Source organism: Ceratotherium simum, chromosome 22, assembly GCF_057802395.1.
Source record: "Ceratotherium simum simum isolate JZ-2026a chromosome 22, ASM5780239v1, whole genome shotgun sequence".
Classification (NCBI taxonomy): domain Eukaryota; kingdom Metazoa; phylum Chordata; class Mammalia; order Perissodactyla; family Rhinocerotidae; genus Ceratotherium; species Ceratotherium simum.
The window spans coordinates 26,853,228-26,871,375 of NC_141921.1; the positions used below are offsets into that span (position 1 = coordinate 26,853,228).

Genomic DNA, 18,148 nt, shown 5'->3' on the forward strand with positions numbered 1-18,148 from the left:
TCACAAATGGGGAAATGGAGGCAGGACCACGGAGCCAGAAAGCTGTAGCAAAGGGGCTGAGCCCAGCACCTGTCACGCCGGAGCCCTGCGAGCCAGCGAGCGTTCGTGAACACTGCAGGCTGCTACAGTCTGGGGCTGAAATCGGGAGGGCGCGCGGAGGGGAAGTGCGGCACCTCAGGTCCCGGATCGACTCGGTGGCGCGTCACCGCCCCGACCCCGCGTGCCCAGCTCCGCGCCGTGCGCGGCCGGGCGCTCCCGAGCGGGCCCGCGGGACCCCGCCTTCTGCCCGCGGCGGCGCGCGCTGGCCTAGCGGGCGGGCACTCGCGCGCGCAGCGGTAGTGTGGCCTGCGAGTTCCCCAAGTTCACACAGGCCCCGGGTTGGCATGGCAACCAGGCAACCTGTTCCAGAGCCGCCTGCCTTCTCCGCACATGCCGCTGCCACTGCCGGAGCCGGGGCCAGAGCCTATCCCATGATGCACCGCGCCAGCCCAGTCCCCAGTGGGCCGCCATGTTGTCAGAGTGAAAGGTAAGGGGGAGCGAGAGCGCCGGAGAGAGAAGATCGGGGGGCTGAAATCCATCTTCATCCTACCGCTCCGCCCGTGAGTATCCGCACCCCGCCGGCCCCAAACGCTGCTCCGGACCCCCAGCGAGCAGATTGTTCCTTTGTATTGGTGTTTGAGAGCGGTTGGGGGGTGAGAAGGGCTTTGGAAAAGCCGCCGGGGCCCTGGCGGAGGCTTCTCACTCGCTGTTCCTCGTACATGTTTTGGAGTCAGCAGCAAGGCCCCTATTGTTATCAAAGGAGGGAGGGGGTGGGGAGCGGGGTCGAAGCGAGGAAAATGCCGGGGCTTCGGGCCTGGGCCCGGGGCACAGACGTGCCTCTACGTTTCTGCTCGGCCCCGTTGGAGCCCCCGAAGATCGATGTTGCCATTCGGGTTGCTTTTTTGATGGGTTTCCGAAGCTCCGAGTCTTGTGTGTGGCCATGGAGTGGAATGCTTTGCCACCCTGGGTTTCTTCGACTTCTTTAGCTTCGGTGGCAGCGCCGAAGCAGGAGGAACAATAAATCGCTTTAGAAGCAGCCGTGGCCCTTGTCTACAGGCGAGACCCACCGTGGGGGAACTTTGCGAGCCTGAAATGTGGAGAAGTGGCGATCAGGAAGTTTCAGATCGCTTTTTAGGCTCCTGGGTGCTTATGGCCTTTTGTTTCCGTGAGAGCTTGTGTTTTTGGTGGGTTCTTCCTCTTTGAGCCTCCATGTGTTGGTGCATGTCTGTCTGAACTCAGAGAGGGGTTCACCTCCCGGTAGCAGGAAAACACACGATACTAGGTAGTTTTAGTCCTCGAAACGTTCTTGGTAAACATTGGTAATTTGTTATACTTGTCAGTACCACTCCCACGTCAAGGGACGAATACGCTCCTGTAACTTTTTCCCCCCAGTTAACCTCCCCCCCCAAAAATACCCCACATACACAACACTATCAGGGAAGATTTTATCCTCCCCATAACTTGAAGGATTGTTACTCTTTATTGTTCAATTAAGAAAACACTTCTGAGTTGTAGATTTCAATTCGTTCACTTCCTACTTTTTCTGGGATTAAGAAGAGTTTCTGAGGCTTTTTGGGGTTCTGTTTTAAAGTCAGTTACTTCTGAAACAATAGGTTTGTGGCTTTAGCTTTTCGTTCGTTGTATGAAAACACATAAAAACTCACCAAGACAAGCCTCCTCCGAGAAGTGTGGCTCCCCATGCAGTTTTAGTAAGCAAAATAAACATTTTGACCCATTGCTAATTTTAACTGTATAAAACACTCTTGGGGGCTGTTGATTGTTTATCCGGATCTTTGAGAAATACTGGATTCTGAACTCTGAGTTAGTTTTGCCTTAGCCTCAGTTGAATTCATTTTGTCCAAGGCCACAGCTTTTTGAAGTCGGGTTTGAAGTTTAGTTTGGGTTTGAGATGAACTGCTTTAAAATTTATGACCACAGAATGTTTTTTTCGGTGTGGTAGAATAAACACCTTTTAAACCACTAAACATTTTAGTAAAAAAAAAAAAGGTGAGCCGTCGAGATAGATTAAACCGTGTTCCTTTGTTTGAAATAAAATCTTTATTAGTGGTATTAAAAAAACACCTTAATGTACAGTTTGAGAACTGGAAGAGTAACTAGAATCAGCACTTATTTCCAGTTGCTTAAAATGCTGATTTTTATAATGTACTATTTGTAAAAAAAAAAAAAGTCACATTTCAAATGCTACGCGTAACTTTTTAGTGGGGCCTTGAGAGTTCCCTAAAAGTCAGCAATTTAAATGTTTTCTAATATTTAAGTGACCGATTTCTTAATTTTTGTGCTGTAGTTGCCAAGATATTACAAAACTACCCAAGACACATGTTAATTGCTTAGGTATTTGCTCACTTTCAAACTGTTCTGCCAGGTTTTCTCTTGTTTGAGAAACTGCCTTGCCTCATTAGGTAAAGCAGGAAGTCTCAGGGCATACACATAGCTTTACAAAAGCCAATTGTTTTGTTTGAACATTTTTATAGGAATCCTCCCCCGCCCCCCATCCCTTGTTAGAAGTTGTATTCAGTGTGTTTTAGTGGTAAACACCTTTTTCATATGGAAAGTCTTTGTTGGATAAGTATTATGGCAAATCTTTTATTTCAGGAAAGATCGCATTTGCTATTTTAGGAATCCTTTATGGACTGGAGCTCCATTGCCTTAACTGGTGGTAACTGACTTCCTGGGGTCTCAGCATAATAACTTTAAATGTATCCAAAACTTTTACATCTATTATTTCATTTTGATTAAAAAAAAAACTTGTGAGGCATAGAAGAAGACTTTCTTCCATTTTCTAGATGAGGAAACAGGCTCAGAGAGGTTGCTAGTTTAGTGTTAAAACTTGGGTTTTGGGATTTATGGCTTGCTCTAGAACAAAGACTGTTAGATCGATATTCCCTTGTAGAAGAAAAATGGGACTGGCTGCTGTTGGTAATAAGAGGGCAATGAGTTCTTTTGAAAATCAAACGGAAAGGCATTCATTAGCTGGTTAGCACTTTGCAAAGACCTATGGTAAACGCAGCTATGAATTTCTGGGTTTGATACTTAAGCATGAACAGGATTCTATTCATGAAAGCAGAAACTGAAGTCTAGAAAGCTAGACTACTCCAGTACCCTTTGTAAGGTGCTGATGGACTGGAATTGTTAATTGAGACTAGGCATTTCCAAATTAGACTTTGAACAAATTACAAATTCCATTGTGTCTTACTCTGGCTTCAAAACATAAATTAGTTGTGAGAAGCAAATGCTTCTTTATCAGGAGGTTTAATAATTCTATGAAGAGAAATAATTTAATAGATTACTTATAAATCTTGTGAGTCTTGTTTTTGAAATGTTGCTAGGGCTAAGGAGAGAGAAAGCATTTGTAGCAGTGGACTGTTATGTTGATAGCCTTGAAATTAGACTCTACTGTCTATGGACAGGTGTGTTTGAATTGGTAACTGATTAATTACTTTGTAGCAATTTTTTTTTTTTTTTTAGCATCCACAGGCTGACATGTGGTCTATCTTATGTACAAATGGAGTTCTTGATTTTAAGAAACATAAATAGTAAGGTTTCATAGTAACATTTTGGAGGTTCTTTGTTGATCCTTTCAGAGAAGAGTAGCAGATGCAAGTGAGAGAAATAGTACCTGTGTTGATTTACTGGGGAGTAGCAAGGGGTTGATAGAACTAGGCTTGGGTGCAGAACAGATTTAGGTTTGAATCTCTTTTCTGCAACTCACTAGCTGAATGGCCTCGGGCACATCCCATAACTTTTCTGTACCTTAGTGCTTTCATCTGTAAAATATGGATGATTAGATGTCTCCAGTGTATTTGTCCACAATTGTTTTTGTGTTGAGGCATGTTTTTTTACAGTGAGACTTTTTACTTTAGTAATGTGTTTGAATTTGGTTTGATTTCATCCTGTTTCTAGGAGTCAAAGTACTCATGGAATAATGATGTGTTTACAATTATAGTAATTGTAAATTATTGGTAAAAATTTTGAAATTTTCCCGTCAGCAACTAAGGAGAAGGTTCAGGCTAAGAACATTCTGTTGCTTTTCTTGGTTGGGGGGCCTTGTTGTTTCTTCAAGGAGCAGATATGAATATATTGGACATTTTAAAGGGTCCTTTCAAGTTTTAGACAATCTGAGTCATTGCTAATTATATATGGGGTTTGGATTTTTGTTTGGTTTATTGGTGTGTGTCTGCTCCAGCTGTAAAGTGATATTTTATAAAGCTCTTGTTCATTTAAAAAGTATTTGCCACAGTTGGCTTAAGGTGGAAATGAGTTGGGTAGAGGAGCCATTGACTGCAGTCAAATTCTGTATTGTTAACTTTGGTAACAACGTAAGTTTCCCTGAAGTTGCTGTGTTGAGTCCTGATCTCAATACGTTGTCAGAGTGCCTGTCACCAACTACGTTTATGTCCATATACCCACAAACTCAGTAACGTAAAAATGGAGGTTTCAGTTTAGAAAATTGTGTTTATGTTATAAAGCGTTTAGCTGCTTGGTAGAAACTGGTTATAGATGATGTGTTGCAAAAGGCCTGGGGCTCGTATTTTTATCTTGGTGTATATCAAGTTATGTTCTAAAAAGTGCAAATTTTAAACCTTTGTAATCTGTTTGTCCGTAGGTGTTGGTGGAATGAGCGTTGCATGTGTCTTGAAGAGAAAAGCAGTGCTTTGGCAGGACTCTTTCAGCCCCCACCTGAAACATCACCCTCAAGAACCAGCTAATCCCAACATGCCTGTTGTTTTGACATCTGGAACAGGGTCGCAAGCGCAGCCGCAACCAGCTGCAAGTCAGGCTCTTGCAGCTGGGACACACTCCAGCCCTGTCCCAGGATCTATAGGAGTTGCAGGCCGATCCCAGGACGACGCTATGGTGGACTACTTCTTTCAGAGGCAGCATGGTGAGCAGCTTGGGGGAGGAGGAAGTGGTGGAGGCGGCTATAATAATAGCAAACATCGATGGCCTACTGGGGATAACATTCATGCAGAACATCAGGTAAAAAAAGTTCACTATTTCAGCTTTGAAATGCTTTTATAATCGCTGTCCACTTTGGATATTTGCTTTCAGTGAATGTCTTTAAAAGCCTAAATTGCTTATTTCGTTTGGTCTAAACTAAACAGTCACTTGTTTTAAAGATGATTGTTGTAATACTGTTACTGGGTCACTTATCATTTTGATACTAAATAGTAAATGATCAATTCATTTATAAAAAGACACATTGCATTAATGTGCACATTGCATTTTTGGGTATACTTTTTTTAGCAAAGAATACTTTTTTCCCCTTGATGTATATTCTTTTAAGAACTGTTTGGGCTGTTTATAGGCAGAATACATATTTTAGAGCTTTTCCTGTTGGGTGTGGGTGACTTTTTGGTTTTTAAGATGTTATACTTGAAAGTAGTAGGAAGTTGATAAACAAATTAGCTGCTCAAGTGAAATTTATTTGAAATGGAACTGATACATCTAATGTTTTGTGTCAGAGAGGAGTGATTGTGGCTTTTTGGTTTTAACCATCTTCCTCCTCTTGTTCTAAGTACTTGTTTCATTTGGTTAATTTTATAATTTTTTTTTTAAATTTTATTTATTGATTTTTTCCCCCAAAGCCCCAGTAGATAGTAGTATGTCATAGTTGCACATCCTTCTAGTCGCTGTATGTGGGGTGCAGCCTCAGCATGGCTGGAGAAGCGGTGTGTCGGTGCGCGCCCGGGATCCGAACCCGGGCTGCCAGCAGCAGAGCGCGCGCACTTAACTGCTAAGCCATGGGGCCGGCCCTCATTTGGTTAATTTTAATGTGCTTACTTTTACTAATCCAAAACCATAGCTGGAATCCCAGCATATTTTACTGAGAAGAGAGTGTAGCCTGATCTGTGTTTCCTAACTTCCTGATAGTGATGAAAGGATTAGAATGTTTTAGTCAGGCTATTCTTTGAAATTAGGTATGGGCCGAATTTGCAAAGGTTCGTTTTCTATTGCCAGTATCTGAGTACTGACTAGCAGAAAGAACTGATGTCTTTCACTAGGGCCTTTGGTGCTTCTGTTCTGCTTCAGAAACACATCAGGCACAAGCACACTTGCCAATCTGAGTTCTCAGTTGTGCTTTCCCTGACCCTTCCAAAAAAGGCAGCCCATGTACCATAGTTCTTTACCATAGTAGAAATGAAGAGGTGGAATTTATCCTCTTATTCAGCAGAAATTTTTTGAGCACGTTGATTATAGGTCTTTGGTTTACTGGAACAATCATCAGTATCAGTGCTGCTTCATAAGCACCTACTATGTGTAGGTGAGGGGCGCTAAGACGGATGAGGTATAAGGGGCTTCTTGTGCACTTAGGGCACTTGGTATCTTTATTATGTACTTTATGTATCTTATAACACTGTATTTGTTCCTTATTTGCTTGGAGTCTTGGAGGTGGGGATCAAATTTTATTTATTTCACTATTCCAGTCCCTAGGATTTCGCATATAATAGAGCTTCAGAAGAAATTCAAGTCCCTATCCTTTGGCCTTAAAATGAAATTGGAGAAGAAGGACATTGACACCAAGATAAGGGCATTGAATGCCAGCCAAGGATTTAATTCAGTAGGAAGCAGGGTTTTTGAGTGTCTATGTATGGAATGGCTTTTATCCATTGGTGTTTTGGGGAGATTGAGTTGGCAATAAGAGATTGGAGTGGGTAAGGGCTGAGATTAATTGGATGACTACTCTAACAGCCCTGATGTGAGCAGTGGAAAAGAAGATATGAGACTGAGAAATGCACAGAATTTAGTGGTTAAATTAGAAATCTTGGGTCCCTGGGAAAATGAATTAATAGAGGAAAATACAGAGGGGACTTTGGTTTGGGGCTGAGGTAATTAATTTGGTAGTGTACATGTTGAGTTTGAGATGTAGGTAGCTGTATATGTAGAGAGAGAGCAAGGTAGGAGTTGTTTGGTTTGGATGGTGTCTGTGTGGGGGGCAGAAGTGGAAGGCCTGTAATCTTTGCCTTATTTGGCTAAATATTGTTTAAAAACCTAAACATTGGTTTTTAAAATCTATATTATAGATTTGTAAAATCTTGTGTTGGCTTTCCTAATGATAGGCTGATGAGTGAAAGCTGAAAGGAGAATGAAGGTGCTTGGCCTGTCCTTTGCTGGGTGGGCAGATCAAACTCTGGGTCAGCCCTTGGCAGAGCTCTGAGATCTAAACTCTAGCTGTGATGTGCAAATCAAGTGTTTATTGAAGGCTCCCTCTGGGCTCTGTCTTAATGCTGAGCCCTATCATAAGGAATCACATATGACTTATCGAACAGATATATCTAGATCAGTTGGCAAACCAGAGTTAATGTTAAATGGCAGAACCTGTTCCATACCCAGGGGTCCTAAACCAGTCTAAACTTGGAATTGGCACTCTTCACAGCACAGTTCTGTTGGGCCTGACACGTGATATAATGAGCAGCATTAGGGAACTCAAGGTAGTTGCTATGTTGCAGATGCGGACCAGCCACAAGTTATCTCTCCTGCAGTCATTATAGTGTATAGTAATTTTCTGATTTTGGTGTTGATCTTACCTCCTGGACTGAGCTATTCTAGGGCAGAGACTATTGTGTTTTTCATGCCCCTTTCCCAAGAGGTGTCTGAGATTTTTGTGTTGAGTGAATTTGGGAAGACCACAAGTTCTTCGGATTTGCACACAGGTAAAGCAGTGATCTTAGTGCTCAGCTGTCATGCTGAGAAACACTGGCAGCAGGGAGAGGCCACTAGGTCAAGCAGTGGTGGTGAGTAGTGTATTTGAAAAGCAGAGGGGCATATCTCTGGGTGGAGAATCACTGCCCTCATCAGCTACTATTATTGACTGGAGAAGTGAGAGGGTATCCGATCTGTTGGGGGAGTGCAGAAGAGATTGAGAATCAGTGACAATAATAGAAGCATTTACTGAGCCCTTATGTTCTAGGCACTGGGCTATATGTTTCCTGTATTTTATCCTCAGAACAATCCCCCGAGGGAGGTAATACTTGTTTTTGAGAGATGAAAAACTGAAGCTTAGTTACCAGGTAGAACCTGGTTTTGAAGCAGGTCTTAGTGATTTCAGTGCCTGTGCTGTGTATTTCTGCCTCCCTAGGAATAGTGTAGACTTAAAAACTAAACCAAACCAGCCAAACTCTTGCAACAAAGTAGCACGTTCCAAGGTCAAAGAATTCTTTTGCCATAAGTTTTCTTGAATTTTAGAGAAGATAAACTTGATAATAAGGAGATGAATATAGATGTTTACTTTTCTCTTATAATTGCAAGAGTCCTTTTTTTCCCCTCAAGAGCAGTAATGCTCAAGTCTTTTTTTCTCAGTTTTGTTTTTATTACATGTATATTCTAAGGAGTAATTGTGGGGAACTTATCTCTATTGAGACAGACTGAGTCAATATAAAGTAATCCTACTGCCCCACATTCTGCCATCCACTGGGCTGATATTCCTTTTTGGTGGGCCTATTTCCATAGCGGTTTTTTTTTAAAGGCCTTTTGGCATAATGCAAGAAAATTTAAGATTAAATTGTCAGAATGCTCTCACCAGTGAGCTGGTAAAGGAAAGAATATCATAGGCTCTGATGTCAGCCAGCAGTGCTGGAGGAAAGGGAACTATTTATTGTGCCAAGTACTTTATATCCATTCTCTCATTATTACTCCCATTTATGAGCAGTCACTTTTTTTACACTTAAAAATTTTTTTTTCCTTTTGAAGTTAGGATTCTCCTGCCTGATTTAGAAATTCTCTTAGTGTCTCAGTTTTCCCGTCTTTTTATAATAGGTGAGGTCTTTAAGTTGTGCCAAAATATATATATGCCTGATTTTTTAAATATTGAAGTTTTATTTTCTAAGTAAGAAACTTGACAAATAATTAGCATGAGGCCCTTGAAATAAAGGTTTAAAACGTTAACAGCTTGAGAACATGGGTTGAGGTAGTATGCAGTATTTTAAAAATCTTGCAAACTGAGATATTTAAAATTAGGTGAAACAAATTTAGAAACCATAAAATAATATTTTGAGGAAGAGTATTCAGATTTGTTTGTATGGTTATTTTAAAAAGTTGTAACGTATGCAAACTTTTTATGGTCTTTCTGTATTTATCTTTTTTTCTACCTTAAAAATATAAACATATTATGTGTCACTTGATTTAATACATAAAATTACTGTATTTGGTATAGTTAGAAACTTTAAAGCCCTCATTTTTGGGCCAAATTAAGGTCTTTGGAGGGGAGTGAGGGAAAGAAGACTCAAGTTTTTTTTTTTTTGCCTGTAAAATTTACCCATAGTAAACAAGACAACAGATATGGATCAAGATATTATAAACTCTGGATATTATAAAACTCTAGAAAACACATCTTCCTGTGTAAGTGAATAATATTATTTAAAAATGTTGTCTGCAAAAAAGTTTTCTGTATTTATTTGGACAGTAATTTTTATAACTTAAGATCTTTTTTTTCTGAAAGTTGTTACAGGTTTCATCATGCAAAGCCCAAGGTCAAGTCTTTGACTTGTTGTGATTGTTTTATTATCTTATTGTGAAATCTGTTTTCTCTGTAAACTGCTGTAAGATAAAGTGGATGATGAAATAGGGAAAAAATTTTAAGGTTGATAAGTTGAACTGTGGCCTCTGTACTGGATATTAAGAGGCAGAGATAGGTGGAGGCTCTGCTTTGGGAAAAAGGAAATTGAGAGGACAACTTCATAGAGCTTTCTTGTCACTTGCTAGTGTTTTTTCGCACTAGGAGGTATCAGTATCCACCATACACTGACAGCTGGTGGGGGATAATTCTAGATAGCCAGGCAAAATTCAGTGATGAATTTTTTCTTGGACTCTTATTTGTACTTTTTCTTTTCTTTTTCTTTCACTTGGTGTTGCCATCTTCTAGTGGTCTGCTGACACCCACCCCTGACATGTCCATTCTTCTTATTGCCCAATGGCTGTGAGTTAATCCTTACACTTCGTAATTAATAAATACTATGTTAAACTGGGAGGGAGTGCAAGTATTCTCCATACTGGGAGTCTCCTTGTTCCCTGGAGACTTTGCTGAATGATTGTTGTCTTGCTGAATGACTGTCAGACCATGAGTCTCTTGTCTTTCTGGGTAGATGCTTAGGTGCCTCAGCATTTAGGCATTTAGTTACCATCATGCGTTAAAGCTGAGTAATTCATGCCTTCATATTTTGTTTTCTCTTACACTGTACTCTTAGAGTCTTTTTCGTTATATTTGGGGTTCACAAAGACTTAATGTTACATACTTGGTCAAAAGGATTGTCAACAGGTCTTCTTTGATTATAACTTTAAGAATTATTTTCCAATTTAAGAATTAGTTTCCAGTGTGGAAAAAAAGGAGTATTCAGTTAGGTGCCTTCTCTAATGCTGTGGTACTTGATTGTATGTGCGTCCTAGATGACAACTTGCAAAGGTTTATGGTATATCTTTGTTCTGTTTTGGAAGATTTTTGGTGTGGAATTAGGAAAAAAAAATATACGATAGGTGGTAATGAGATGTAACAATGGAAAAATAAGGGTATGTCAGGGAAATGAAGGGGGTAAATTTAGAATTTAGAAATATGTACTAGGGGGCCGGCCCCATGGCGTAGCGGTTAAGTGCGCATGCTCCGCTGCTGGCAGCCTGGGTTCGGATCCCGGCGCGCACCACCGAAGCACCGCTTGTCAGGCCGTGCTGTGGCGGTGTCCCATATAAAGTGGAGGAAGATGGGCATAGATGTTAGCCCAGGGCCAGTCTTCCTCAGCAAAAAGAGGAGGATTGGCATGGATGTTAGCTCAGGGCTGATCTTCCTCACCAGGAAAAAAAAAAGACATACTAGAGTGTGGTGGCTTATAGAATTTGCTCTGAGTGTCCCTGTAGCCAAAGAAAAGAGGGAAATGGGATGAGTAATGAGATTCTTACAGAAAAACACAGTAGTTGCTCAGGAAGAGCTGTGTTTCAGTTTTCAGTTAGGGATGAGATTGAAGTGCTTTGTAAACTGTAAAGTAACATGATGATATTGTTTTTCATTACACCTCTCTTGTACTTGCAGAAGAGAGACACATCTTTTGTGCGTGTGTCCATTTTCTCTCAGGCAGCAGCATTTGCTGAATACTTTCTATAGGTTGAGCCTGAGTACAGAATTATGCTTCTGGGTATTGTGGAAAGAATACTTAAAAAAAGAAAAAGTTCTAACTCTTAGAATCTGTCTAGGCACTGTTGGGGAATGGCTTAACACTCGTAGAGGAACACAGAACTGACGACTAACACAATGCCAAGAGTAGTAAGTGCTGAGGAGAGGGTCAGTAAGAGTTTGTTGATGTCGAGGGATTTCTGACCCTTCTTCCCTACTTTTTACATTCCGTTTCTTTATCTTCTGGATATAGTAAGGAGCCATAATGGGAGTGTGGCTTCAGCTCAGTGGACTGCTGTGGCATTTTGCTCCCTGCTGTGAATATTGAGAAGTGGCATCAGTGATTGGCAATAGGTTGGGTGACGAATATTTGGGAATTTGGTTAAAGAACTTGGGCCTGAAGGGTATACATGGCATTGGTAATAAAACCTGCAGTTGAAGAGTTATTGGACCTTCTCCAGAGGAATGTTCTTGTTTTGTTCATGTAATGTTTTTTGAGAACTGTTGCTTTTTAAAGTGCCATATTATTGGTTTCTGAAGATTTAGCAGACATGGATTTGTCTATTTATTGCCTTTAGTAAGTGCTCTTTTATGGTTAAGTACCTTTCTTAGTGTTTTTATGAATCTCATCAGGAAAACTCAGGTTTGTAGAAATTGGAGATCCTAAAGATTTTTTTTTTTATAACTGCTTTATTGATATATAATTCATCCATTAAAGTACAATTCACTGGTTTTTAGCATATTCACAGAGTTGTGCAGCCATCACCACAGTCAATTTTAGAACATTTTCATCGTCTTAAAAAAGCTACCCCAGTACAGTCACTCTCCAGCCCTCGGCAACCACCAGTCTACTTTCTGGGTCTGTGGATTTGTCTGTTCTTGACATTTCATATAAATGGAATCATACGATATGTGGTCCTTTTTGACTGACTTCTTTGACTTAGCATAATTTTTTTTTTTTTTTTAGGAAGATTGGCCCTGAGCTAACATGTCTTGCCAACCTTCCTCCTTTTTTCCTTTTTTCTCCTCAAAGCCCCAGTAGATAGTTGTTTGTCATAGTTGTACATCCTTCTAGTTGCTCTGTGTGGGACGCCACCTCAGCATGGCTTGATGAGCATTGTGTAGGTCTGTGCCCAGGATCTGAACCCTCAAAGCAGAATGCTCGAACCCAACTGCTACGCCACCGGGCCTGCCCTGATTTAGCATAATGTTTTCAAGGTTCACCCATGTTGTAGCATGTATCAGTACTTCATTTCTTTTTGTTGGTGAATAATAGTCCGTTATATAGATATATACCACATTTTGTTTATCCGTTTATCAGTTGATGGACCTTTGGGTTGTTTCTGCTTTTTGACTGTTAACGAACCAATACTGCTATGAACATTCATGTACAAGTTTTTGTCTGAACATATGCTGTCGTTTCTTTTGGGTACCTAAAGATTTTTAAAGGTGTATAAGTCTGTGATGTACAGGTACAAAAATAATGGAGACTCTTCACTGGTGCCAGTGCTTTTTAGAAATAGAGATAGGGAGGGTGAGTTTATCTACAGCTATGCGCCATGGGTTTGGAATTTTTCCAAGTGACAAGTTTTACTGGGGCTAGTGGCAACTTTCTTCTCTATTTATGAAGAAAGTGTTTTCAAGTTAACAGCCTAAATAAACTTGTTTATAATCCTGGAAGAGGAGTGCTTACGTTATAGAGAACAGGTGTTTTCAGGGAGCTATACTCTTTAGATGTCATGAATATACAGTCAGTTGATCTGCTAATGACAAATAATTTTTCTCTATTAGAGAAAGTTCCCGAAGGACTTTAACAAGGGAACAGTTCATTAACCTAATTCTGGTTATTGTCTGTATTTAAAAGCACCATACCTGCCGTTAATTAAAAAAAAAGTTCTTTAATTTGCTAAGAATTTATTTATTCAAATTGTTCTTGTTCTCCCCAATTGGCCAAATTAAGGAGATACTACTTATATGGGTCAGAAGCCTAGTAAGATGCAAAACAATGCAATTAATATATTCTTTCTCTGAAGAAACTTAAACAGTTTCATGAAGGGAGGAAGGAATTCCTAAAGAAAATTGTTTCAAAATGAGAATTTCAGTGAGTGTCTATTGAAATGAGTGCTGAGATGCGGTAGTGTGTTTGGGGCACACAAATTAGATGAGAGTAATTTTATATTAGATACAGTTCCTTCATTTATTAATTTATTATTTAGAAAATGGGCTCTAAGCTCTATGTTTCCATTAAGACTGATGTAGGGAAAAAGGATTGGGAGGACATATAGCCAAATATTGCTGTTATTTGTGTAGGTGAGGAGATTACTGGTAATTTGGTTTCTTCTTGTACGTTTTATATTTTCCAAATTACAAAGCCTGAAATGTTTATAGGTTAAAAAAGAAAAAAAAAGACAAACCTTATACTTTCTATTAAGAGCTTGGTTTACCATGTGGAATGAAAGTGAATTGGCTGATACATTTCCAGTGGAATTTTGGTATTGGAAAAGATCTTGGAAATCACTTAACTTTTTTTTTAATGCAGTGATCTCCTTTACATTAATTATCTGTTTTTATAAAAAAATATTAGTAAGTGTGTTGGACAGAGATAGGTTGAGTGTATCTAGTGAGATTTAGAGGTCATTTTATTTTAGTATTGAGTACTTCCTTTCTATATCTAGAAGTCATGATGATACATACTTCATAAGCTGTGTGCTGGAACCATTCTACGCTTTTTACATATGATTTAAACCCCTGGTAACTCTGTTGGTTTTTATCATTTCCATTTTATGGATGAGGAAATGCAGGGTCAGAGAAGTGAGGTACCGTGTTTTAAGGTCTCATGGGTGGTATATGTTGGAGGCAATTAGCTCATGCTCTTTGCACCAGACGAATCTGTTTGGAGACCATCATGGAGTAGTTAACTTTTCCCTAAAACACGCATAGGCCCATTTTATACATCTCACCACATTTTAAGCCCTACTTGCTGCTCATATATTTATAGTTTAGAGGCACCAGTAAGAGTTTAGTTTGCATGTCTAATAATAGGAGCCCAGTACTTGATGCATAATAGGTGCTCAGTGAATGGCATGATCCTGTTCAAAGTGATCTTATTAGTTTCCTTCATTCCCTATATCTTGTTTCTGTGGATGGCATCTCCATTACAGGCAACCTAGGAATCTTAGATTCTTGCCTCCTGCCTCAAACAGTTCCAACATTATATCCATATTGCCCTATTCGATAGGCTCATGTTTCTTGCCTGGACATTTACAGTAGTCTTTGGACTGGTTTTCTGTACCACCTCCTTCCCCCGCTTCTTCCGTCTGGCTATTTTCTGTGCTGCTGCCAAATCGATATTTCTGAAGACATGAATATGCTTGTGTCTCACCTTCGCCTAAACTTTGTTTTTTGCTTTTCAGTTGCTTTTAGGATCACTTCCAAGCTCCTCCACATAGCATAATGTAGGTCCTTTGTGTTTTGAACCAGTTTACCTTTCCACTCTTTACTGGCACTCCACTTCAGCCATACTGAAGTATTTGTTAACTTTGTGAACACACATGCTATTTTTTTTTTTTTTTTTAAAGATTTTATTTATTCAGTTTTTTCCCCCCAAAGCCCCAGTAGATAGTTGCATGTCATAGGTTCACATCCTTCTAGTTGCTGTACGTGGGACTCAGCCTCGCGTTGGACAGAGAAGTGGTGCCTCGGGGCGCTCCCGGGATCCGAACCCGGGCCGCCAGCATCAGAGCGCGCGCACTTAACCGCCAAGCCACGGAGCCGGCCCCACACATGCTATTTTTACAGTTTGTGCAATTCCTCAACACAGTTGTACTATTTTTATTTACGGACTTTTCTCTGCTTGTAATCCCCTTCCCCCTTCATCCACCTAGCCACGTCCTCATCTTTCAAACTTCAACTAAAGTATCTTGATCTCTGGTAAACCTTCCCCTTTACTCCCTCTTTTCTTAAAGATTGGGTGTCCTCTTTTGGTGCTACCATCATATTTGAAGTATTCAGCTCCCTGTATTGGAGTTGAATCTTTACTTTTTCCTTCACCACAAGTGCTAGGAAGCTGTTTCAGTAAGCAGATTCTTGGGCTTTAACTTCAGACTTACTGAATCGAAATCTCCAGTGATGAGATGCATTCATGTATTTTTTTAAAAAGCACTCCCGGGTGATCCTCACATATACCTTGGTTAAGAACCATTGTGATGGTTCTTTTGAAGAATCTTTCAGCTTTCTGTCTGCAGCACCTGGCAAATAGTATGTGCCTCGTAAAATGATGAATGAATGGATACATTATATCATCACGGCATATTGAAGAAACTTATTGAATGGAGTGTTTTATTTTGAAGAGTATTAAGATGTCTTTTTGAATTAATAACGTATAAGGTGTAACACTATGTAGGGTCTTGAATTCTTACTGAGAGGCTTTTGGGCCTGGAGATAAGGAGCCAGTAAGCGTTATTGAAGGGTTGCTGAAGGGTTGCGTTAACTTCTGAAGTAATTCTTATCAGCTCTGGGTTTGTGCTTTTTTGTTTTGCCTTTTTTTGGGGGGGGGGGGAGGAATTTCTTGAAATGGCATCAGCCATAGGCAAACAGGAGGGGCTGTAGGAGTAAGGTTTACTTCCCTTAACTTGTGAAACGTTGAAACTTTGTTTCTGTTCCCAGTCAGTATTGGGAAACAGTGCCATACTGTTTCAACCTAATACATTGTCAAGGTTCATTTCTGTTGCCAGAAATGAATATTATCTACTAGGTTCAAGAAGATAGTATCTTTATGAAGATAGAGTGAAGGTTGTAATTTACCCTCATATTGTCAATGCTTAATTGCTCTAAAGACTAGTGACTCATTTTTTCCCATTTGAAGCTTTTTAAAGAGATGCTGTTTGGGTTTAAGGTTTCTATTGGGACGTGTAGTATAAAGTACAGACACTGTGAATATTAAAATGCAAAATTTTTGTTCTATATTATGGTTATTTTAAAGTGGAGTTTTTAAAACAGCTTTATTGAGATATAATTCACATACCATACATTTCACTCATTTAAAATGTACTATTTAGTAGTGTTTACTATATTCAAAGAGTTGTGCAACCTTCACCACAATCGAATTTTAGAACATTTTCATCACCCCGAAAGAAATGCAGTACCCATTACCAGTCACTCTCCACTTCCCCCACCCCCCAGCCCTGGGCAGCACCTAATCTTTCTGTCTAAAATGGAATGTTTTTTTGATAGTATGTGATTGTTCTAAAAAATTTCATAATCTGTTTTTCAGAGTTAATTACTTTTAACAGTTTGATTCATTTCCTTTCAGACTTTTTCTACACATATAAACACAGATTCATGAATGTGTTGTAGTTTTAAACCAAATGGGATCATTCTCTCTCTCTAAATATACATTACACAAGTAGGTGTATGTGTACACACTGTAGTCTTTCCCCCCTTGGTACATTGTGGCCATACTTTGAGGTCAGTAGATACTTCTGTATCCTTTTTCAGGGCCGTAGTGCGTGGAAGTACAATAATTTATTTTGACTGTTGTATCCCCAGATTAGTGGACGTTTAGGTTGTTTTCAGCTTTTGACATTATAAACAATGCTACAGTAAACAATATTTTAGTTATATTTTTGCATTCTGGAGTCATTTCTTTAGAATATATTCATAGAAGTGAAATTGACAGATTAAACAAATAAAACATTACGTATTTCCGCAGTTTTCCAGATAGATTGTATCGATTTAAAGTTGCACCAGCACTGTGTGAGGTTCTTTGTCCATTTTTTTCTGTTGGTGTATATGTTATTTTCCTAGATTTATAAGACTGCTTTTATACGTCTTTTAACTTTATTGTGTCTTTTGCAATTCAGAGTTTTATTATTTATTTATTTATTTTTTTTGTGAGGGGGACCAGCCCTGAGCTAACATCCAATGCCAATCCTCCTCTTTTTTGCTGAGGAAGAGTGGCCCTAGGCTAACATCCATGCCCATCTTCCTCTACTTCATATGGGCCGCCGCCACAGCATGGCTTAACAAGCGCTGCGTCGGTGCGCGCCCGGGATCCGAACCCGCGAACCCTGGGCCACCGCAGCGGAGCGCACGCACTTAACCGCTTGCGCCACCGGGCCGGCCCCCGGAGTTTTAAATTGTATGTAATCAAAAGTGTTGGTCTTTTACTTTTGAGTTCTTTAACTTTACGCTCTTAGGTTCTCTCTCACCCAATCTCCATCTGGAGTTTATTTCTGTGTGTTGTATAGGCAGGAAATCGTGGTGTAATTTTACTTTTCTCAAAAGGATAACTAGTGATCCTAGCACCATTTATTGATTTGAAAGATCTCCTTTATAATGAAGTAAGTCTCCCTCCCTATGTACCTGGATCTATTTTGACTCATTTATCGATGTGTTTATTCTTATTCCAGGACTAGAATTTTTTTTTTTTTAAATCTTTATTGAGGCATAATTAACGTAATATAATGCACACATTTTAAATGTATAATTTGATAACTTTTGACATATCGAAGTATTCACCCTGAAAGCATCACTATAATCAAGATAATGACAGTTCCCATCTTCTCCAGAAGTTTCCTCTGCTCTTTTTAATTCCCTCCCAGTAGCAACCACTGATCTGCTTTCTGCCTAGGTCTAGACTTTTAATTATTATATTTTAATGGTATCTGGAATGGCATTAAAACATTCTTGTTATTTCTAGAATCACAGGCATGCATCCCCCAAGGTTTTGCACTGGCAATTTCATTTGCTTAAATGCTCCTCTCTCAGATATCTATAAAAGTTGCTCCCTCACCTCATTCAAGCCTTTTGCTTTAAATGCTACCTTCTCAGTGAGGCCTTCCAGAACATTATTTAAATTGCAACTCTGTTCCCCTTCCCTGCTTGAATAGCCTTTATCACCATTTTGTAATTTTCTCTAGTTTCTAAAATGTTTACAGTGAGGATTTATTGTTTTTAGAATTCAGAATTACATAAAGGCCATACTTTTAATGA

General features: G+C 39.7%; 1 protein-coding gene across 14 annotated transcripts in view; it reads left to right on the forward strand.

Annotated features, from left to right (window-relative positions):
• Nucleotides 1-485: 485 nt before the first annotated feature.
• The window catches only part of PUM1 (pumilio RNA binding family member 1), a 126,888-nt gene continuing 109,225 nt past the window's right edge, over nt 486-18,148 (forward strand). For 8 of the 14 annotated variants that reach the window (XM_014784075.2, XM_014784078.2, XM_014784079.2 and 5 more), the window contains exons 1-2: nt 486-599; nt 4,664-5,037. In XM_014784075.2, coding sequence (XP_014639561.1) covers nt 4,675-5,037 — 363 coding nt within the window. In that variant the 5' untranslated portion in view covers nt 486-599; nt 4,664-4,674. The remainder of the gene's footprint in view (nt 600-4,663; nt 5,038-18,148) is intronic. The other 6 variants (XM_014784073.2, XM_014784080.2, XM_014784076.2 and 3 more) reach the window with 2 other exon arrangements.